This window comes from Typopeltis vanoorti, chromosome 11 (genome assembly GCF_054136105.1).
Source record: "Typopeltis vanoorti isolate ZY-2024b chromosome 11, IOZ_Tvanoo_1.0, whole genome shotgun sequence".
Classification (NCBI taxonomy): Eukaryota; Metazoa; Arthropoda; class Arachnida; order Uropygi; family Thelyphonidae; genus Typopeltis; species Typopeltis vanoorti.
The window spans coordinates 23,170,721-23,186,380 of NC_143559.1; the positions used below are offsets into that span (position 1 = coordinate 23,170,721).

Consider the following 15,660-nt stretch of genomic DNA (forward strand, 5'->3'; position numbering starts at 1 on the left):
GCACCAACACCGCTACCATTCGGCGGTCGGTTAAGGGTTAACTCCTGTACCAGGGGGGAAGAGTTCAGACGTTCGTGGTTCAAGGTGGTGCGAGGGAAACGAAACGACTCCATCCACTGTGCCGGGTGTTATCGAGAGAGCGAAGGAACGAAAGAGAGTCGGAGCGATCGTAAAGGTAATCACTTCGGGAAATCCCACTATGTAGAGTTGCACGGACTCACGTGCAACCACAATGTCTCTGTACGTGTTGTGGATGGCCTGGTCTGTTCCAGGCATACTTGGCTATGTACCGACAGGACAACACCAGCTTAAGCGTGATGACGGTCGTATTCCCGCAATCTAACCACTGGAAGGTAAGTTCCGAGCTTCACTGTGCCAACTTGGCCCTTTCATAAGTAGTTTCTATAGTCGCGAGTGTGCTCTTCAAATCTCCCTGTATGATGGGAGGAAACAAAAGCACCCAGATGATCTGTTAAACAAAAGGAACCGAATATTAACGTACACAATTTTTAACCTTTCCTTAAGCTTTATTTAAATAACTATTTAATAAATATACCAATCAGGTTGGAAAATTTCAAGCTATGATTGTTATATATATCATCCCCTCATCATTACATTGGGGAAAGAACAGCTATACCGTATACTATTTAAAATTTTATTGTTAAAGAAATTAATGGCGAATCATTTTCAGAATCCATGTGGATATTCATACATTATTCTCTAATAGGTTATTTAAGTATTTAAAAGTTCTCTGGACTGAAATGATTTCAATTCATTTCAGTCCAGATTTCAATTCATTTCAATTCAGTGGGCCGACTTGGTTTGGTCATCCGTGCTATAAATGATCACGGAATCCTGAAGCGCTTCTGTCCGTGCTGCCAGTGGAAACATACGACAGCACCACAATACTTGCCTACAACTGTACTTTTTCACCTTTCGACATTTGTAATCAATCAATGCTTCGTGGATGGAGTTACTTGTCATGAGAACAACAGCCATTTTACTTTAATTTTTTTAAACAAACAGTTTATCTGATATTTATTTTGAACATCCTGTCGTTATTATTGTCAATGAAAATGCTTACAATTTGAAATGCTAAGTTTTAGGTTTGGAAGTGTTTAATAAATATTGTAATAGGTGCGCAGTGAGATTTTTCAGATGATTGTTGAATTTTTTTTTTTTTTTTTTAAATTCTCTTGTTATGGGAAAACACATACTTTTAGTTTTAAAGAAATTAACAGACTGTAGAACTTCCTCTACCAGAACAGTATATGGTCCACACTGCTGTTTTGAATTAAACACATTCAATGAGCTGCAGTTTGTATTATAGTCAAGCGAGTGGCGGCATTAAAAACGGCATATTTAAAACTGGAGATGTCTTCCGCAATATTATAAATCACGGCATCCAGGAATATAAGTTCGTGGATGCACGTATTCAATTGACTCCCAATTAGATGCCTATGAGGTCTGCTCCCCTTCTTTTCCATGTTTATCTCGTGCTTCGGGAGGCATGCTTTACTAATCCTAAATAACTCCTGCATATGTAAATCACACTTTCCTGCGATAATCAAAAATTCTTCAGTATTTTCAGGAGAATTTCGAACAATATATTTGAGGTATATGATTTCTACTCAACGAGATGTAATGATTTCCTTAATATAGTCTCCAAACGAAAAAAAAAAAAAAGTAACGTGCAGATTTCAAGTTTCTCTTTCTTTAAGCTATTAAATCGAGGACTTTATAAATTAAAATGGAATTCAAAATATCAGATCCAATTAAATCTTTAGCATTCAGTAAATTGTAGTAATAAATAGCAACAAGAGGTCTGCGTGAAAACTGGCAGAATAGGCTAATAAATACTATTTATACATTAGCAGATGCCTACTTGAAGACACAGTTGAGAAATAGGAACTACAAGAAAATATATAAAGTACAAATTAGAAAATTAAGTAAGAAAAACATCGGACTATCGTATTTTATTTTCGCTACTGCTCCCATTGCTTAATTAATTGAGAACATGCTTCATGTGCATCAAAGAGCGAGCTGTTTGATGCACAATTTGTCGAAGATGCACAACACAACACAACATGAGTATTTATTTTGTTGTAGCAAACGTTTCTGAGACAGGATTTACGTGTTTAAAAATAAGTGTCGCCGACAAAGAATGATCAGGGCATCCATCTACATCAGGGACTAATGAGAAAGTTGAAAAGACAAGTGCACTTATTCTCGACAACAGGAGGAGGAGACAATGAAATGGCAAAAGTACCGCACGTGATGACAGTTCTGCTTACGAAGGCATTCACAGCCGTCATATAAAACCATAAAGTCAGCGCAAAATAAATTTGTAAAACAACAAGAAAACGGCAAAACCTCTTGAATACCTAACCACCTTATGCATCACTATTGTGAAGGTAGCTAATTCTTAAGACGTTTGGTTACACGGTGCTTTGAAAGGACATCGTTTTGACAGTGATGAAGGGACATGTAAACTAGGCCACGTATATGTGGATTGACATTCAGACTGGGACTAGATTTATTCAAACTTTAGGAGGCAAGTTGAGAAATGATGTACTTCTACATTTTTGAAAAATTTTTATTTTTATGTGAATCTGAATAAATCTGGACGATACTTTCCAATTCATCTCATATAGGGTGGTTTGAAATAAAATCGCATATAAGGACACTTTCTCCACTGTCATTTATAACTGATCTACGCGCCACATTATTAAAAAAAGAAAAAAAACCGTGATTAAATCTGAATGCGAAGCCAGGAGACATTGCAAACCAGTCTTTAATTATATGGAAATGGCATTCTCCTAGATAATCTTACTCACGAGTAAGATGTTCTAAATGTCTCTCCCACCCACCCACCAAAAGCTGTAAACCTACAGTACATAAAAACCGTGGGCGGACTAAGATTTTTTAAAATATTTTATTGATTTTTTATATAATTAGGAAATGTACTCTAGAGATTAAACATGGAACTTAATTTTCAAACCACTGAGGCAGTCAATAAGAGAGATGGTGCTGGTCTCACACCAAGAGCGATAAGAATTCATCGGCCAACTTTAGCTCGACAATCATGTCCACGGAGAAGATTCGAACCCGCAGACCCTTGGGTGGAAAGCAGATACGCTAACCACACGGCCAACCAAGTTGTCTATTCGAACAAACTGATTTAACTGTTTTTATATACCTAATGATTTCTCTTTTTAATCGTAAAAAATTTAATACAAAGAACTAGGATTTTTTCCCTATCCATATTCCAATCTCTTTACTCTCTCCAAAGCAAAGTGTTAACTGCTTCAGTCGTAATTCCAATACACTTTCTTCTGAAACTTATCACAGCTGTTGACCACAAACAAGAAACATTTTTAACCACAGCCTAAAGAATATAAATTATTCAACTTTCAACCAAGATTTAAAAGTTAAAATTTATGCAGCACTAGCTTGGATATCAATATATTTAGCAACAATCCAGCAAGTAATACGGTTCCAAATACTTTTAGAGACTATGCACTCTTAGATAATTTCTATTCTATAAGTCGTAGTCGAAAATGTGTTTCAGAGAAACAGGTCTGACCACAGGTTTGGTTGTAATGTTTAAAATCCATGTTTGACGAACTGAACAGTTGCTCTCATAGTAACCAGTGAGTCGTCTGAGTTCGCCTTCACTGATTTAATATTTATTAGTAAAGGAAAGTTTCTTTCCAGGCAAGATTTCGTTTATCTGATTTTTTTTTTCTCTTTGATCGGCTAGTTTAATTTTCAAACCGTCGCCGATGCACTTATTTAAAATCGAATAACAGACATTCTTTGTGTCAACAAAGAATGTCCCTTTTTTATTTCAAAAGAGCGAAAAAGTTCATGCAATAACTGCCTCGTTGAAACACTGTAGCAGTCACGAAAGGAATCTTCCAAGAAGGGAGGAGGGAAATTATATTTTTACACAAACATGTCACCAGAGATAGCAGCAGAAAGCTCGTTATGCACGCTAAAAAGTAATTAGTCAGATTGAAGTAAAACTGCTTTCTCTTATGGTACATTTAGGATTTCTTGCATACGATCTGGTATTGGAATCAAAATCCCCCGAAAAGTAGAATCACGGACAGATAGGTAATGTAATGTTTCTAGTATATTTTTGTGAAATCAGTTTAAAAATAATAAATATGGAAAAAATAGGAAACAGTATTCTTGTATAATCACAACAGCTGAATCTCAGAATCTGAGAAACGCGTAAAAATAAAAAAAAATAAAAAAAAAATAAAAATTCTGTAATTAGAAATTCTGAGACTCCGACATTTCGTTTTATTTTTAAGATCTATTTGAAGGTCCTTTTTGTTGCTTGAAATGATGATTATAGAAAATTATTTTCTTATAGCTTTACGTTATACTTAAATATCCTTCGTAGTTTTTTGTTTCTTTTTTTTTTTACTTGTCGCCAAGCAACATTCAGTCCTTTCTTTCCAAAAAGAGGACTTTTAATTTATTTTTGTAAAAAAAAACCAAAGTAATGAACAAAAACATAATTTTTGAAAGAACACGCAAGCTTTCTTCTGTATTTTTCAAAAGTAATTTACTCCATGATTGCAGAATTTTACTGTGTTTATTTTTTAAACTAATTTTGCAAATTAGAACATAATTTCTCCTCTGTCCTAACGCTATTTCGTTCAACACTGATTTATATTGTTTAAAACTATAATTAGCATGTAAAATAAATCTCGCTGTATCGCAGCAACAAGGTCCCTTCTGGGCCTCAGTTGCACAAACACTGCGCAATTAACAGTTGCCGCTGAGCAGGTCTTCGGCAACTAGGGCTATATTTTTTAATCCTATCTTAGTAGAAACTTCTGCAATTTATTTTAATTCTTAGTATCCTAAGTAGTACAGCTTTTTTAATGATATATTTTTCTTCTTTTTCTATGCTTATTGAAACTTTTTTCAAAAAAATTATATACAATTATTGTTGTACATAAAAAAAAAACCGTTTCAACATTATCTTAAAAGCTTTATTCTCAGTGATTTTCTTATTCTCGAGAAAATAACTTCATATCTTATGTGACAAGTTCATGTTATCACCACTGGAGGCCAATCTATAATACACCACAGAATCCAATGTAACATTACGCTGCATAATTCATGTTTTAACTGCGCCATCTACCGTCCACTAATAGTATTTTTGTCTATTAATTGCGTGTATTCTCTGGTAGATCGACCTGTTTTGTGGGACAGAAAATCCGAGTTTCCACCTCTTTGTGAGATCAGCCAGCTAACTCGTCGTCACTTCGAAATTTCATATCCTGCTTGGTGCTGAATTTGTCAGCAATTTTTGCTGAAATCTTATTCTGATTAATACTGAATGGTCCACAGCAATACATTCTACAAAATGAGAGAAATGTTTTCCACTATGTTCATTATTCATAATCAAAATCTGCACTGTATTTGAAATATTTACAATATGCTTGGATGATATACAGATATGCATATAAAACCTACGTGATAAGTGTTATTACCAATGCAGTTATAAGCTGTGGTTATTACCAATAATATTATTGGTTAAAAGGTAGGATTCCCCCGCACCTGGACTCTAACCGAAGTCGACAAGTAGGGACATATTGGCGACATTATGCTAGCAAGCTCCAACTGGAGCTTTAGGAGACAGTAAATTGAAGTTCAGAGGCCATATAACATCGCCTGCGAATGCAATTTAGAGGATAATTGCAATACTGACACGAACATTGATATGTAAGGATAAGGAAGTCATTTTGCTTCTTCACAAGGCTTTCATATGACCTCATCTGGAATATTGTGCGCAGGTCTGGTCTCCTGTTGTCCGAGGTAAAGTAGATACAGTGGAGAGGATGCAAAGGAGAGTGTTAAAGATGATATCGAGACTATGGAATGTATATTATGAGGAGAATTGCTAGTATCTGCAGCCTGCAAATTCCCGAAAAGGAAAAAGAGGGGCTGATATGATAGAGACTTTTAAACTTCCAAAAAAAAAAAGTTAGGTAAGATACCAATAGATGAAAATTGTTAATTTTATGGAGAGTCGGGAAGGACATCCATGGAAGTTGAGGATGAGTGTAGTCAAGAAATGGGTGAGAGTTACTTTTTTCCTTATAGAATGGTACGTCATCGAAATGACTTGCCTTTGAAGGTGGCTAGTGTGAATGAATTCACGAAAAGGTAAAACAGCTGGAGCGAGCGATATGTATCCTTGCTAGATAACTCTCTGAAGTTATCTTGTAATGTTAACATGAAAATGACCGTGAATTGCAAAATCGAACGCAGCTGATTTATTTAGTCACAATACATTAGTTAAAGCAATACATTTTAAAACATTTATCCGGTCGATTTTAGGTGACTTTTCCGAGAGAAAGAAAGAGGGAGTATCTGATGGTAAAATAATCTTTTCTAACAATATTATATGCTTTAAATTTTTTTAATGTCATTCCCTACATTATATCACATTAGTAGCGTGGATGAGCGAAGGAAAAGGCGTGATATGATAGCAATAACTGAATGGGAGGGGGAGGATTTTGAAGTCTTATTTCTCTTATATGACATCAAAAACAGAAAACGAACACAGGACATTTTTAATCGAAGTCCGGCTTACAAGTGATGAGAAGATGAAAACTATGACGTTACTCACTGGCCACGCATGTTGAAATGACGTTTGTATTATAACACAGTTCTGAGTAATATTTATTTTCTTTACGTTAGATATGCTTATATTTTAAGTTTATTTGGATGTTGTAAAATCGCAACCACATGAAATCTCGTCGAAATGCATGTTATAATAACCTGTACCAACTCCGAATTTTGTTCAACGTGGACATGTCAGAGATGCATCTACTTTAATTACACGGTAGGCGTGGCTATTTGTTATTTCGCATCACATAGTGTCACAACCATTCAATAAAGAGTATTCAACCATATTATTACAATAAAGAGGAAAATATGTTTGATAAGGTTTAGTAGATTAACAATTAAGGGATCTAAAGGAACTGGAAAATAAATGAACAAGAAAAGTGAAGAGAAAATGACAGTTTCTGAGGACCTGAGCTGTGCAAATCTCGCGAGGGGCCTGTGAATTACTCAGGAAAAAAAAAATAATGAACCCATCAGACAAAGAAAGGAATTCGTAAAATACGACAGCGTATGATAATTATTATCCCTTTCAAGCTGGTATTTTCAGAACCCACGTAAGACGAAGAAAGAAACCCTCCGTTCTCATACAGCCTGCGGTAATATAAAGCCCTGCTGCGGAGTGTCACGTGAATGCATTAACTTACGGAAAGCTTTCTTGCATTTTCAATCCTTTGATTTATGGGATTTCTGGCTTAATGGGGACACGGAGAATGAGAGAGAGAGAGAGAGGAAGTAATGCGATGAGCTTCTTTTCACATTTATGCCGTTAGATAGAACGTTCTAGTGAGCGGAGGCTGCGGCGTGTATTTATTTGGAAGCTTTCTTACAAAGTACTAACTTGCCCTAAGCTTTTGCATGCTTATATATCACGTGCAGGTATAAGATCCCACGCGCACAGCAGAGGATTAGAGGCTTAATTTTATGTTCTACAGTGTGACGTATGTGGGGCAATAGGCAGATGGAGAAGTTCGCTAGTTACGTGCCAGCAGTTTGGCAGTCAAAAAAAAAGACGAAATAAGTAAAATAATTTCAGGACTTCGGTGGTGAATGGTCAATCTTAAAGAATGAGGACGCAATAGCGTTTAATTAATTGAATGGCCTAAAAGGCATCAAAAGTCCACCTGGCAGCATTTTTTTTTTTTTTTAAGAAATTAAACGTGTATGCATGTATTATTTCCAGCGTTATTATCATGATATTCGTAAATGTCTTTATGTGACGTACAAATTTCATCACCCGCTGTGAAACTATTATCCTCTTTATCGAAGGCCTGAGGTGGCTGGAAAAAATTTCGTGTTTGGTCTTTGAAGCAGAGATTTTCGTAACCTAATTCTTAGCCGCTCCCGGATTTAAATATGCGACAGGCTCCAACCTTTCCACGAAAGGCTGAAACCTATGGTCAAAAGATTATGTCACCAAGTTTTACCCCAAGATTGAAAATAAAAAGCAGAACTGTATCACCTTCTGCTATTATTAAATGGCTAGAGAATAAAAAAAAAAAAAAAGTACTGTTTGAAGGCAACACTAAAAGTTAGAACCTCGTTCGTACAAAGTCAGTACACAAACTACAAGAATGAAATCGCGATTTTTATTTAATAAAGTTTAATTGCCATTACCAATTTAAAATATTACTACGCAGTAAAAAAACGTAGTTGTACTGTTACCTTAATTTGAGGTGTATGTTTTGGTGATCAGTTGTGACTTATTCGTTGAACCTTGAGAAATTCCGTACATTAAAAAAAAAAATCTAATATTGCTGTAATTTGCATGGTATTATTGACAAAAGTCAGGTAATAGCATTACTTTTGCAACGTAAGCAGAAATAAATCTGTTAAGTGTTAAGAATGTAGGGATAAATCCAGGAATCAAAGAATAATCCTAGATATTGTTTTAATATTTTGTCAATAAACACATGCGTTATGTTTTTAAGAAAACTTCTGACGTATTAAACTGGAAAAATATTTTCGATGCCTAGAAAAGGTTGGCCGATTGGTAGAGCCTCTGCTACTAATGGCTCACGCAAAAAGTTAAGCAAGTATGAGCGCGGTTAGTAGTTGGAGGGATTAATCGTTCGATGCTGTTGGCATACTCTCCCTCGATGAGTCCTTCGACTCCCTAGAGGTGTCACATAATAATAATAATAATAATAGAAACTGTGCTGCAGTTAAAAACCATTGATTTCATTTACAAATTATCAAAATTCTTTCAAAACGTAGATAATTTTATTGACGTTCGTGAAATAAAGTACTTATCCTTGTAATATGTAGGGCAATATGCAATATGTGGTCGGCGACCACCTTGGCAAATTTTGAGCGATCCTCAGCCACTCTGAACAGTTCCCCAGAGGTCATGCCAGTCCACAGTCTGCCAGCCAAGATTTTCTTCGTCTTCCTTGTTCTCTTCTTCCATTTCACTTATTGGTCTCATTCGTCCCTTTAGGACAGGTAGAGTCCCGTAATGAGGGGGTTCACGACGAATTTTAATGCTGCCGGTCACTCCTTGCTGCATCCTCTAAAGACTCATGACTGTAATCCGTGTGTATTCACAGGGCTGGTTTGCCTGTTCTGGGGAACGAAATACCGGAGTTTCCGGGTTAAAAAAAAATAAAAAATAAATAAAATACCTCCGTATGAGACCGGCTAACTCACCTTTCGTCGAAAGAGACCAGATAAAGGTTCCTCACGTCACTGACGGGAATCGAACCCGTCTATACCGACTGAAATACGGAGGCTCTTCTTTCACTTATCTTCCCTTTTATATCAGTTGAAGAATCTTATATTTTTCCTTACGAAGTAGGTGACCAAGATATGCAGTTTTCCTTCTTTTTATGGTATCTAAAAGTTCACGTGATTTCCCCATTTGTTCCAGTACTTCCTGACTGGACATTTTTGCTGTCGTTTGTCGATGTTGTCTTCAAGGTCCAAGTTTCTGCATCGTACAGCTGTACAGTCCACACATAGCATTTAACCATGCGTACTCTAAGCTCTAAATTTAAATTGCGGTTGCACAGTGTTGATTTCATCAGGAGGAAATATGTTCTTGCCAATTTCAATTCTAACTTTGATTTCCGTTTCTGGATTGCGTTCTTCATTTAACCAGCATCCGAGATATTTAAATTTTGTCACTCTTTCTATTTGTTTCCCGTTTAGAGAAAGTACTGAATTAAGAATTGGTTTCTTGCTTATGACCATGAATTTAGTTTTGGTGATATTTATTCTTAATCCTGTTTTTTCCCTCTCTTCGTTCACTAGTTCGAGAAGATTTTGAAGATCCTGAATATCATCAGCCAGGAGAGCCGTGTCATCAACATATCAGATGTTACTGATAGTTTCATCATTTACATTAATGCCTTCCTCTCTTCCTTTTTAAGATTTTTTGAAATATGGCTTCTGAGTATATGCTAAAAAGAAGAGGTGACAGGACACATCCTTGCCTTACTCGTTTGATGTTAATGGGGTCTGTAATAATGTCTTCAACTTGAACAGATGCCTTTTGGTTCGAATATACGTTTTCAATGATCCTGATGTCTTTACCATCTAATCCAATTATTTTTAATAGTGTAATCATTTTAGTATGTTGGACTTTGACAAATGCTTTCTCGAAGTCGATGAAGCAAATGAATACTTCGTTGTTTTGGTCACTACGTTTTTGGAATAAGATTTGAGAACAGAAAAGAACCTCTCTCGTTCCCAAACCGTTTCTGAAGCCGAATTGGTTATCACTGAGTGTCTTCACATTTTCTGTATATATTTTTTGAATTATTTTCAGAAACATTTTGAGAACATGACTCATTAGGCTGATCATTCTATAGTCATTACAAGTTTTTGCATTTTCTTTTTTTGGTAGCTTGATGAAGGTTGACTGTAACCAGTCTTGGTGGGTTATGCTTGTATCGTATATTTCTAATAATCTTCTAATAACTTTACTATTTCTGCTGGTATTTTATCAGGACCTAAGGCTTTACCATTTTTTGCTGAGTTCCACGCATATTCTACCTCTGATCTTAGAATATTAAATAGCTTTACCAATATAGCAATGTTGTCGCCTTCTAATAACTTTATTATTTCTGCTGGTATTTTGTCAGGGCCTAAGGCTTTACCATTTCTAGCTGAGTTCCACGTATATTCTACCTCTGATCTTAGAATACACGGACCTTCCATCTGCTCAGAAGTATTTTCTGAGTTTTGCCTGTTATCAGTAAAAAGTTCTATATATTTCACCCATTCTTGTATTTTATCATCCTTTGCAGATATTATTTCTCCCTTTTTGTTTCGAAGGATATATAGTTGTTTTTTCTTAAATATACCTGAGGTCTCTTCCGGCTTTTTGTGTAGATTAAAACTGCCATGCTTTTCCTGTAGAAATTCTATTTCTTTACATTTTTCAGTCATCCAGATTTCTTTTGCTTCTTTGATCTTGTCTTGAATAATTTTCTGAACCTCTTTATATTTTGTTGGACTATGATTTTTATATGATCTGCATAGATCCATGAGAGAAAGAATTTCGTCAATTATCCATTTCAGATCGATTCAGATCTTGACTTCATTTTTTTTTCTTCTTATCTCTGGGTTTTTTCAACTTTCCTAGATCAAACCTTTTTTTGTTGATGTTTCTTAAGTATAGTTTTCAGTCTAAGTTTTAACTCTGTCCCCAGTAGATTATGATCAGAAGCAATATCCGCACTAGGATAGGTTTTTGTACTCTTTATGAACTTCGAAATCGTTGATTAATTAGCAAGTAATCAATTTGGTTTCTGACTATATTTGCATTATTGCCATGGTGATTGCCAAGTATATAGCCTTCGGGATGGTAGCTTAAATCATGTGTTTGTCATATTAGCTCCTCTTCTTGGCAGAATTGAATAAGACGGTCTCCTCTTTCATTTCTTGTTCCCAGTTATTTTAGATGTCAAAAATAAACATTTTATTGATTTTTTTTCAATAAAGGAAAAAACAACACTCATAATACCTCAATCCGCAGAATATATAAGAAGAGTAAGAAAAGGTGAACTACGCCTGTATTTTGACGGCAACTTAGTCTTCTTAATTAAAAATTAATTAAATCATTTATTCCTTTTAATTAACACTCTATACACCAAATATAATTTTTTTTTTCATAAGCCCAAAAAAAAAAAAAAAAACTTTATTACTTGCCTTCGTGCCACACCTGCTACAGCTAACGCAGTATACTTGAATAATAGCGGCACCGATGTCCTTCATTTTGTTTACACTGATGGCGACTGTGGCTGGTAAATCTCATTTTTGATTTCCTCTTCATGAAGAGATCCAGAGAAGTGCGTCTCTCAGAAAGTAAAGTGACAAAAATAAATCTATCCACATACTTGTCCAATTTACTCGCGATTCTGAAAAATCAAATTATTCGCCGTATTCTTTAAGTTCAATCTTTATTGTACCGACGAGGGCATAATGACACCAATTTCAACTACCGAATGAATGGCAATGAACTTTAAATTTAGCTGTGTTCCAGTGCAACTTCTTTATGCTTTTCGCAACGACTATTTTAGAATTAAAGGAAATAAAAACTAGTGGGACAGATTCACATCATGCGCGTGATATGTAATCATATCACAGCGCAATGAATAACGCTATGCTACAACGAGTTGAGTCTTTGAAAACACACTTTCTGAGACAGTTTACCAATGCTTAAACAATTCGCCGCTTTCTAGCTAATTAATGAATCTACATTATGGGTAAGATTTTTGGCGTAAAGTATTCTTGTATTTTTAAATCGGTATTTCATAATATAAAGTAATTCCAAAATCTTCGCAACATTGATACCAATAACAGGTTTCGGTAAACATATGAAGATAGAGGGAGGGGGGAGAAAAGAATATAAACTTTCATAGTCTTTTCTTTTCAAAGAATGGCGCAATTTAATTTGTTTAGAAATATTCGCCAATATGAGATAATTTCTTCAGAAATAACAAGTTAGCTCAAGTTTTATACATTATTTTTGATGAAGTAAAACAAGGTTACCAATAGTCACTTGATCACATGTCGCATTCACACAAAGCAACCCACTACGTCAATAATTTGAAATAATCAATTATCCTATTCAAATTCCCACTCTAATTATTTTTTACTACATTCATAACTTCAAAATTTTTAAATGGTGTTAGACGTATTTTAGTATATAAAACATATATTAAGTGTTGAACAATTGTTTAGTATATTACTTATTATAAAGTTATATATCTTATGAATTTGTCCTCCTTTTTATTCTGTCTACTAAGAGTTATGAGCTATTACTTATTATAAAGTTATATATCTTATGAATTTGTCCTCCTTTTTATTCTGTCCTACTAAGAGTTATTAGCTATAGTATAATTTAGAAAAATGTACGATCTTAACATTTTAGATGGCGCTGCTTGCGGCCCAATATAAAATGCGTTAGACTTCTTTTAAATAGTGCATACTCTTAAAATGTTTAATATGCTATATTTAATTAAACGTCATAAATTTAAATAGTGCTAAATTGATCATGATATGAAATAATTGTTAAATCTTATTGAGGATTGTCACACTAACGTATAATTCTATTTCTAAAAGAAGGGAGTGAACCAAAAAGCAATGCCTATTACCGGACATAATTAGAGAAAAACGTAAATTTTTCTCCAAGTTTTTACTTTGGATATTATCAACATTTTACTTAGCAAATATGAAGCACATAAAAAATTATGTACACATAGGTAGGAGAATATGTATTTTTGTGACAAAATGGAGCATGATCCACTACACCTCGATCCGTTCCTTTCAACAATATATATATATAGCAAAACTTTCATTTTGCAGAAGCAAAATTTTGCTTGGTTGGAGGAGGATTTTATCCGTCTGACTGAAATACTTCATACACACTAAGGTTGTGAAATCTATAAAAGTTCTTCCAAAGTGCTTAAAGCAAGGGCGAAGTACAGCATAGCAACAGCGCCGAACGATCTCTGAAGTGTACCCGGATGGCTCTTATAAAATAAACTCTGGAAATTCGTTTTTGAGAGAACGATATTTATCTTCAACAACGAAATGCTTTTTCTCTAGTCAAGTCAATTGCAAAATCCCCAACTGCTAGAATGGAGCTGGACGAATTGCAGTTGTAGACCAGGATGAATTCTGGAGCTGCAAAATAATAATTAGCACAAGCGAATATCATAATGCAGTATTAGCTAGTGATAATTTGATTTTTTTTCCTCTTTTTTTCCTCGATTTACATAAATACTTTCTTGTTTTAAATTATCATTTTGTGCGAATTCGAAATGAAATAAAAAAAAAACATGAAGGATAAAAACAGAATCACCCTTCGCATAGAACTAAACTACCGCTTTACAGATGCAGTGCCCATCGAAACTCGAAGAACAATGGAGGAGCTTCTCATTTCGCCAAGAAGCAATGCTGCAACGAAATTAACCTTTGGCTGCTACCGTAATGGTGTGGACAACGAAGCATTTAGCCGTTGCCACAAACACTTCGTGCTCGTCCGTTAATGACTACGTCCTACCTTAGCCCAAGAGCTTTCTGACGCATTTTCTAACATTCCCAGTGGCTGGCTATTTTCTGTTGCTATGGGAGACTGCCTTCCCACGAGACAACAACTTGAATGGGAAGCGAAGCGGAGGAGTATCTGTCGTCGTCGTGTAACGGTTGAAACTGAATAACTAAGACAAGTTAAAGGTTTGCTGGGGACGGTGGAATCAGCAGCAACGGAAAGTGGCTTCGAAGAATAAGACGGCACGTGCACCTTCGTTCACGTTGTTACTGTCCACTTCCACGGAAAGCTACTTCTGTCAATGATGGCTTACGGTCAGACAAATCTTCATTCTCCTTAATCTCTCGTGTCACAAAATACGCACACGTGTGGATGAGTACGGAAGAAAGCTTATTTTTAAAAGAGGACTCGATGAGATTTTTTTTTCTTTCCATTCTGTGCATGAATGCTTTCGTACTGCATTTCTGGAAGTACTAAAATAAAATGTTCTTTTGAAGATAACAGAATTGAAGGAGTTTTCAATTTCAGTCGAAAAATTGCCAAAATTCGTGCTGCGACTTGTCGACACAGACGCTATTAAGATTAAGATGATAGATATACTTAAGCTAGAGGGAATTTTTTCCGGGTCCTTTCTTTTTTTTTTTCCCCTTTATTTCTCCATTTCAACTGATTCTAGCTAGACTTAGTCGATCTTTGGAGAGTGCAATTATTTTTCGGAAGAAACAAGGTTTAAACGTAATTATGATTGCATTACCCTTTCATTCAGCACGCTATAGTGAGAGGCATAAATCTCCGCAATAGTGAGAGGTAAGCCCTACCGATTTCCTAAAAAAAAAGTTGCTGCATAAAAGTCGCTCCCTTTGGAGGGAAAAAGATCGGATTATTTACTTTTCATAGCATCCACATGCATGTGTCGTATCCTTAGATAATCTTTTATCATAATGTTACCTCACCAGTCATAGCATATTCAGTACCGTGAACGGGTTTACAGGTTAGCCCTTGACCACGTACTTATGAAGCCACTTTGTAATTCGGGGCGATGAAAATCATCGGAAGAATGGCACGCGCTATTTGGTTGTAAGTCCTGATTTCGAAATCCACTCAGAACTATTTCCCCTCCCCCTAAAAATTCATAATAGGACCCTTTTTTACTGAAGTTTTAAGTTAATCCTGTCTCATACAGAGAAAGGCTTTTCCTAAAAATCAGTAGTATTTTGAGAACATTTTAAGTCTTGTGTATCTTTTAATCTTTTAAGTACATATTTAATGGGAAAACATTACGTGAAGGAAGTTACTATGACTTATATCTTGACGTATTTTTGAAAACTGTTCATGCGTCAGTACATCGGATATAAATATGCGCATTGAAAGAGAACGCTGTACAAGTATAACTAAATTCTAGTTTAGTCTCATAATCATTCTTCTGATGATAAATATATTAGCATCATATTAGACAACGCAAGAAAGAAAGTGCTGTAATCTGTCTTTTCATCAATAGTTTTCTA

The 15,660-nt window shown here is 35.3% G+C and overlaps 1 protein-coding gene across 1 annotated transcript in view; it reads left to right on the forward strand.

Annotated features, from left to right (window-relative positions):
- Window positions 1-242: 242 nt before the first annotated feature.
- The window catches only part of LOC150101368 (uncharacterized), a 151,602-nt gene continuing 136,184 nt past the window's right edge, over window positions 243-15,660 (forward strand). The window contains exon 1 of the mRNA XM_090400866.1: window positions 243-353. Within this exon, the coding sequence (XP_090256992.1) occupies window positions 285-353 (69 nt within the window). The 5' untranslated portion in view covers window positions 243-284. The remainder of the gene's footprint in view (window positions 354-15,660) is intronic.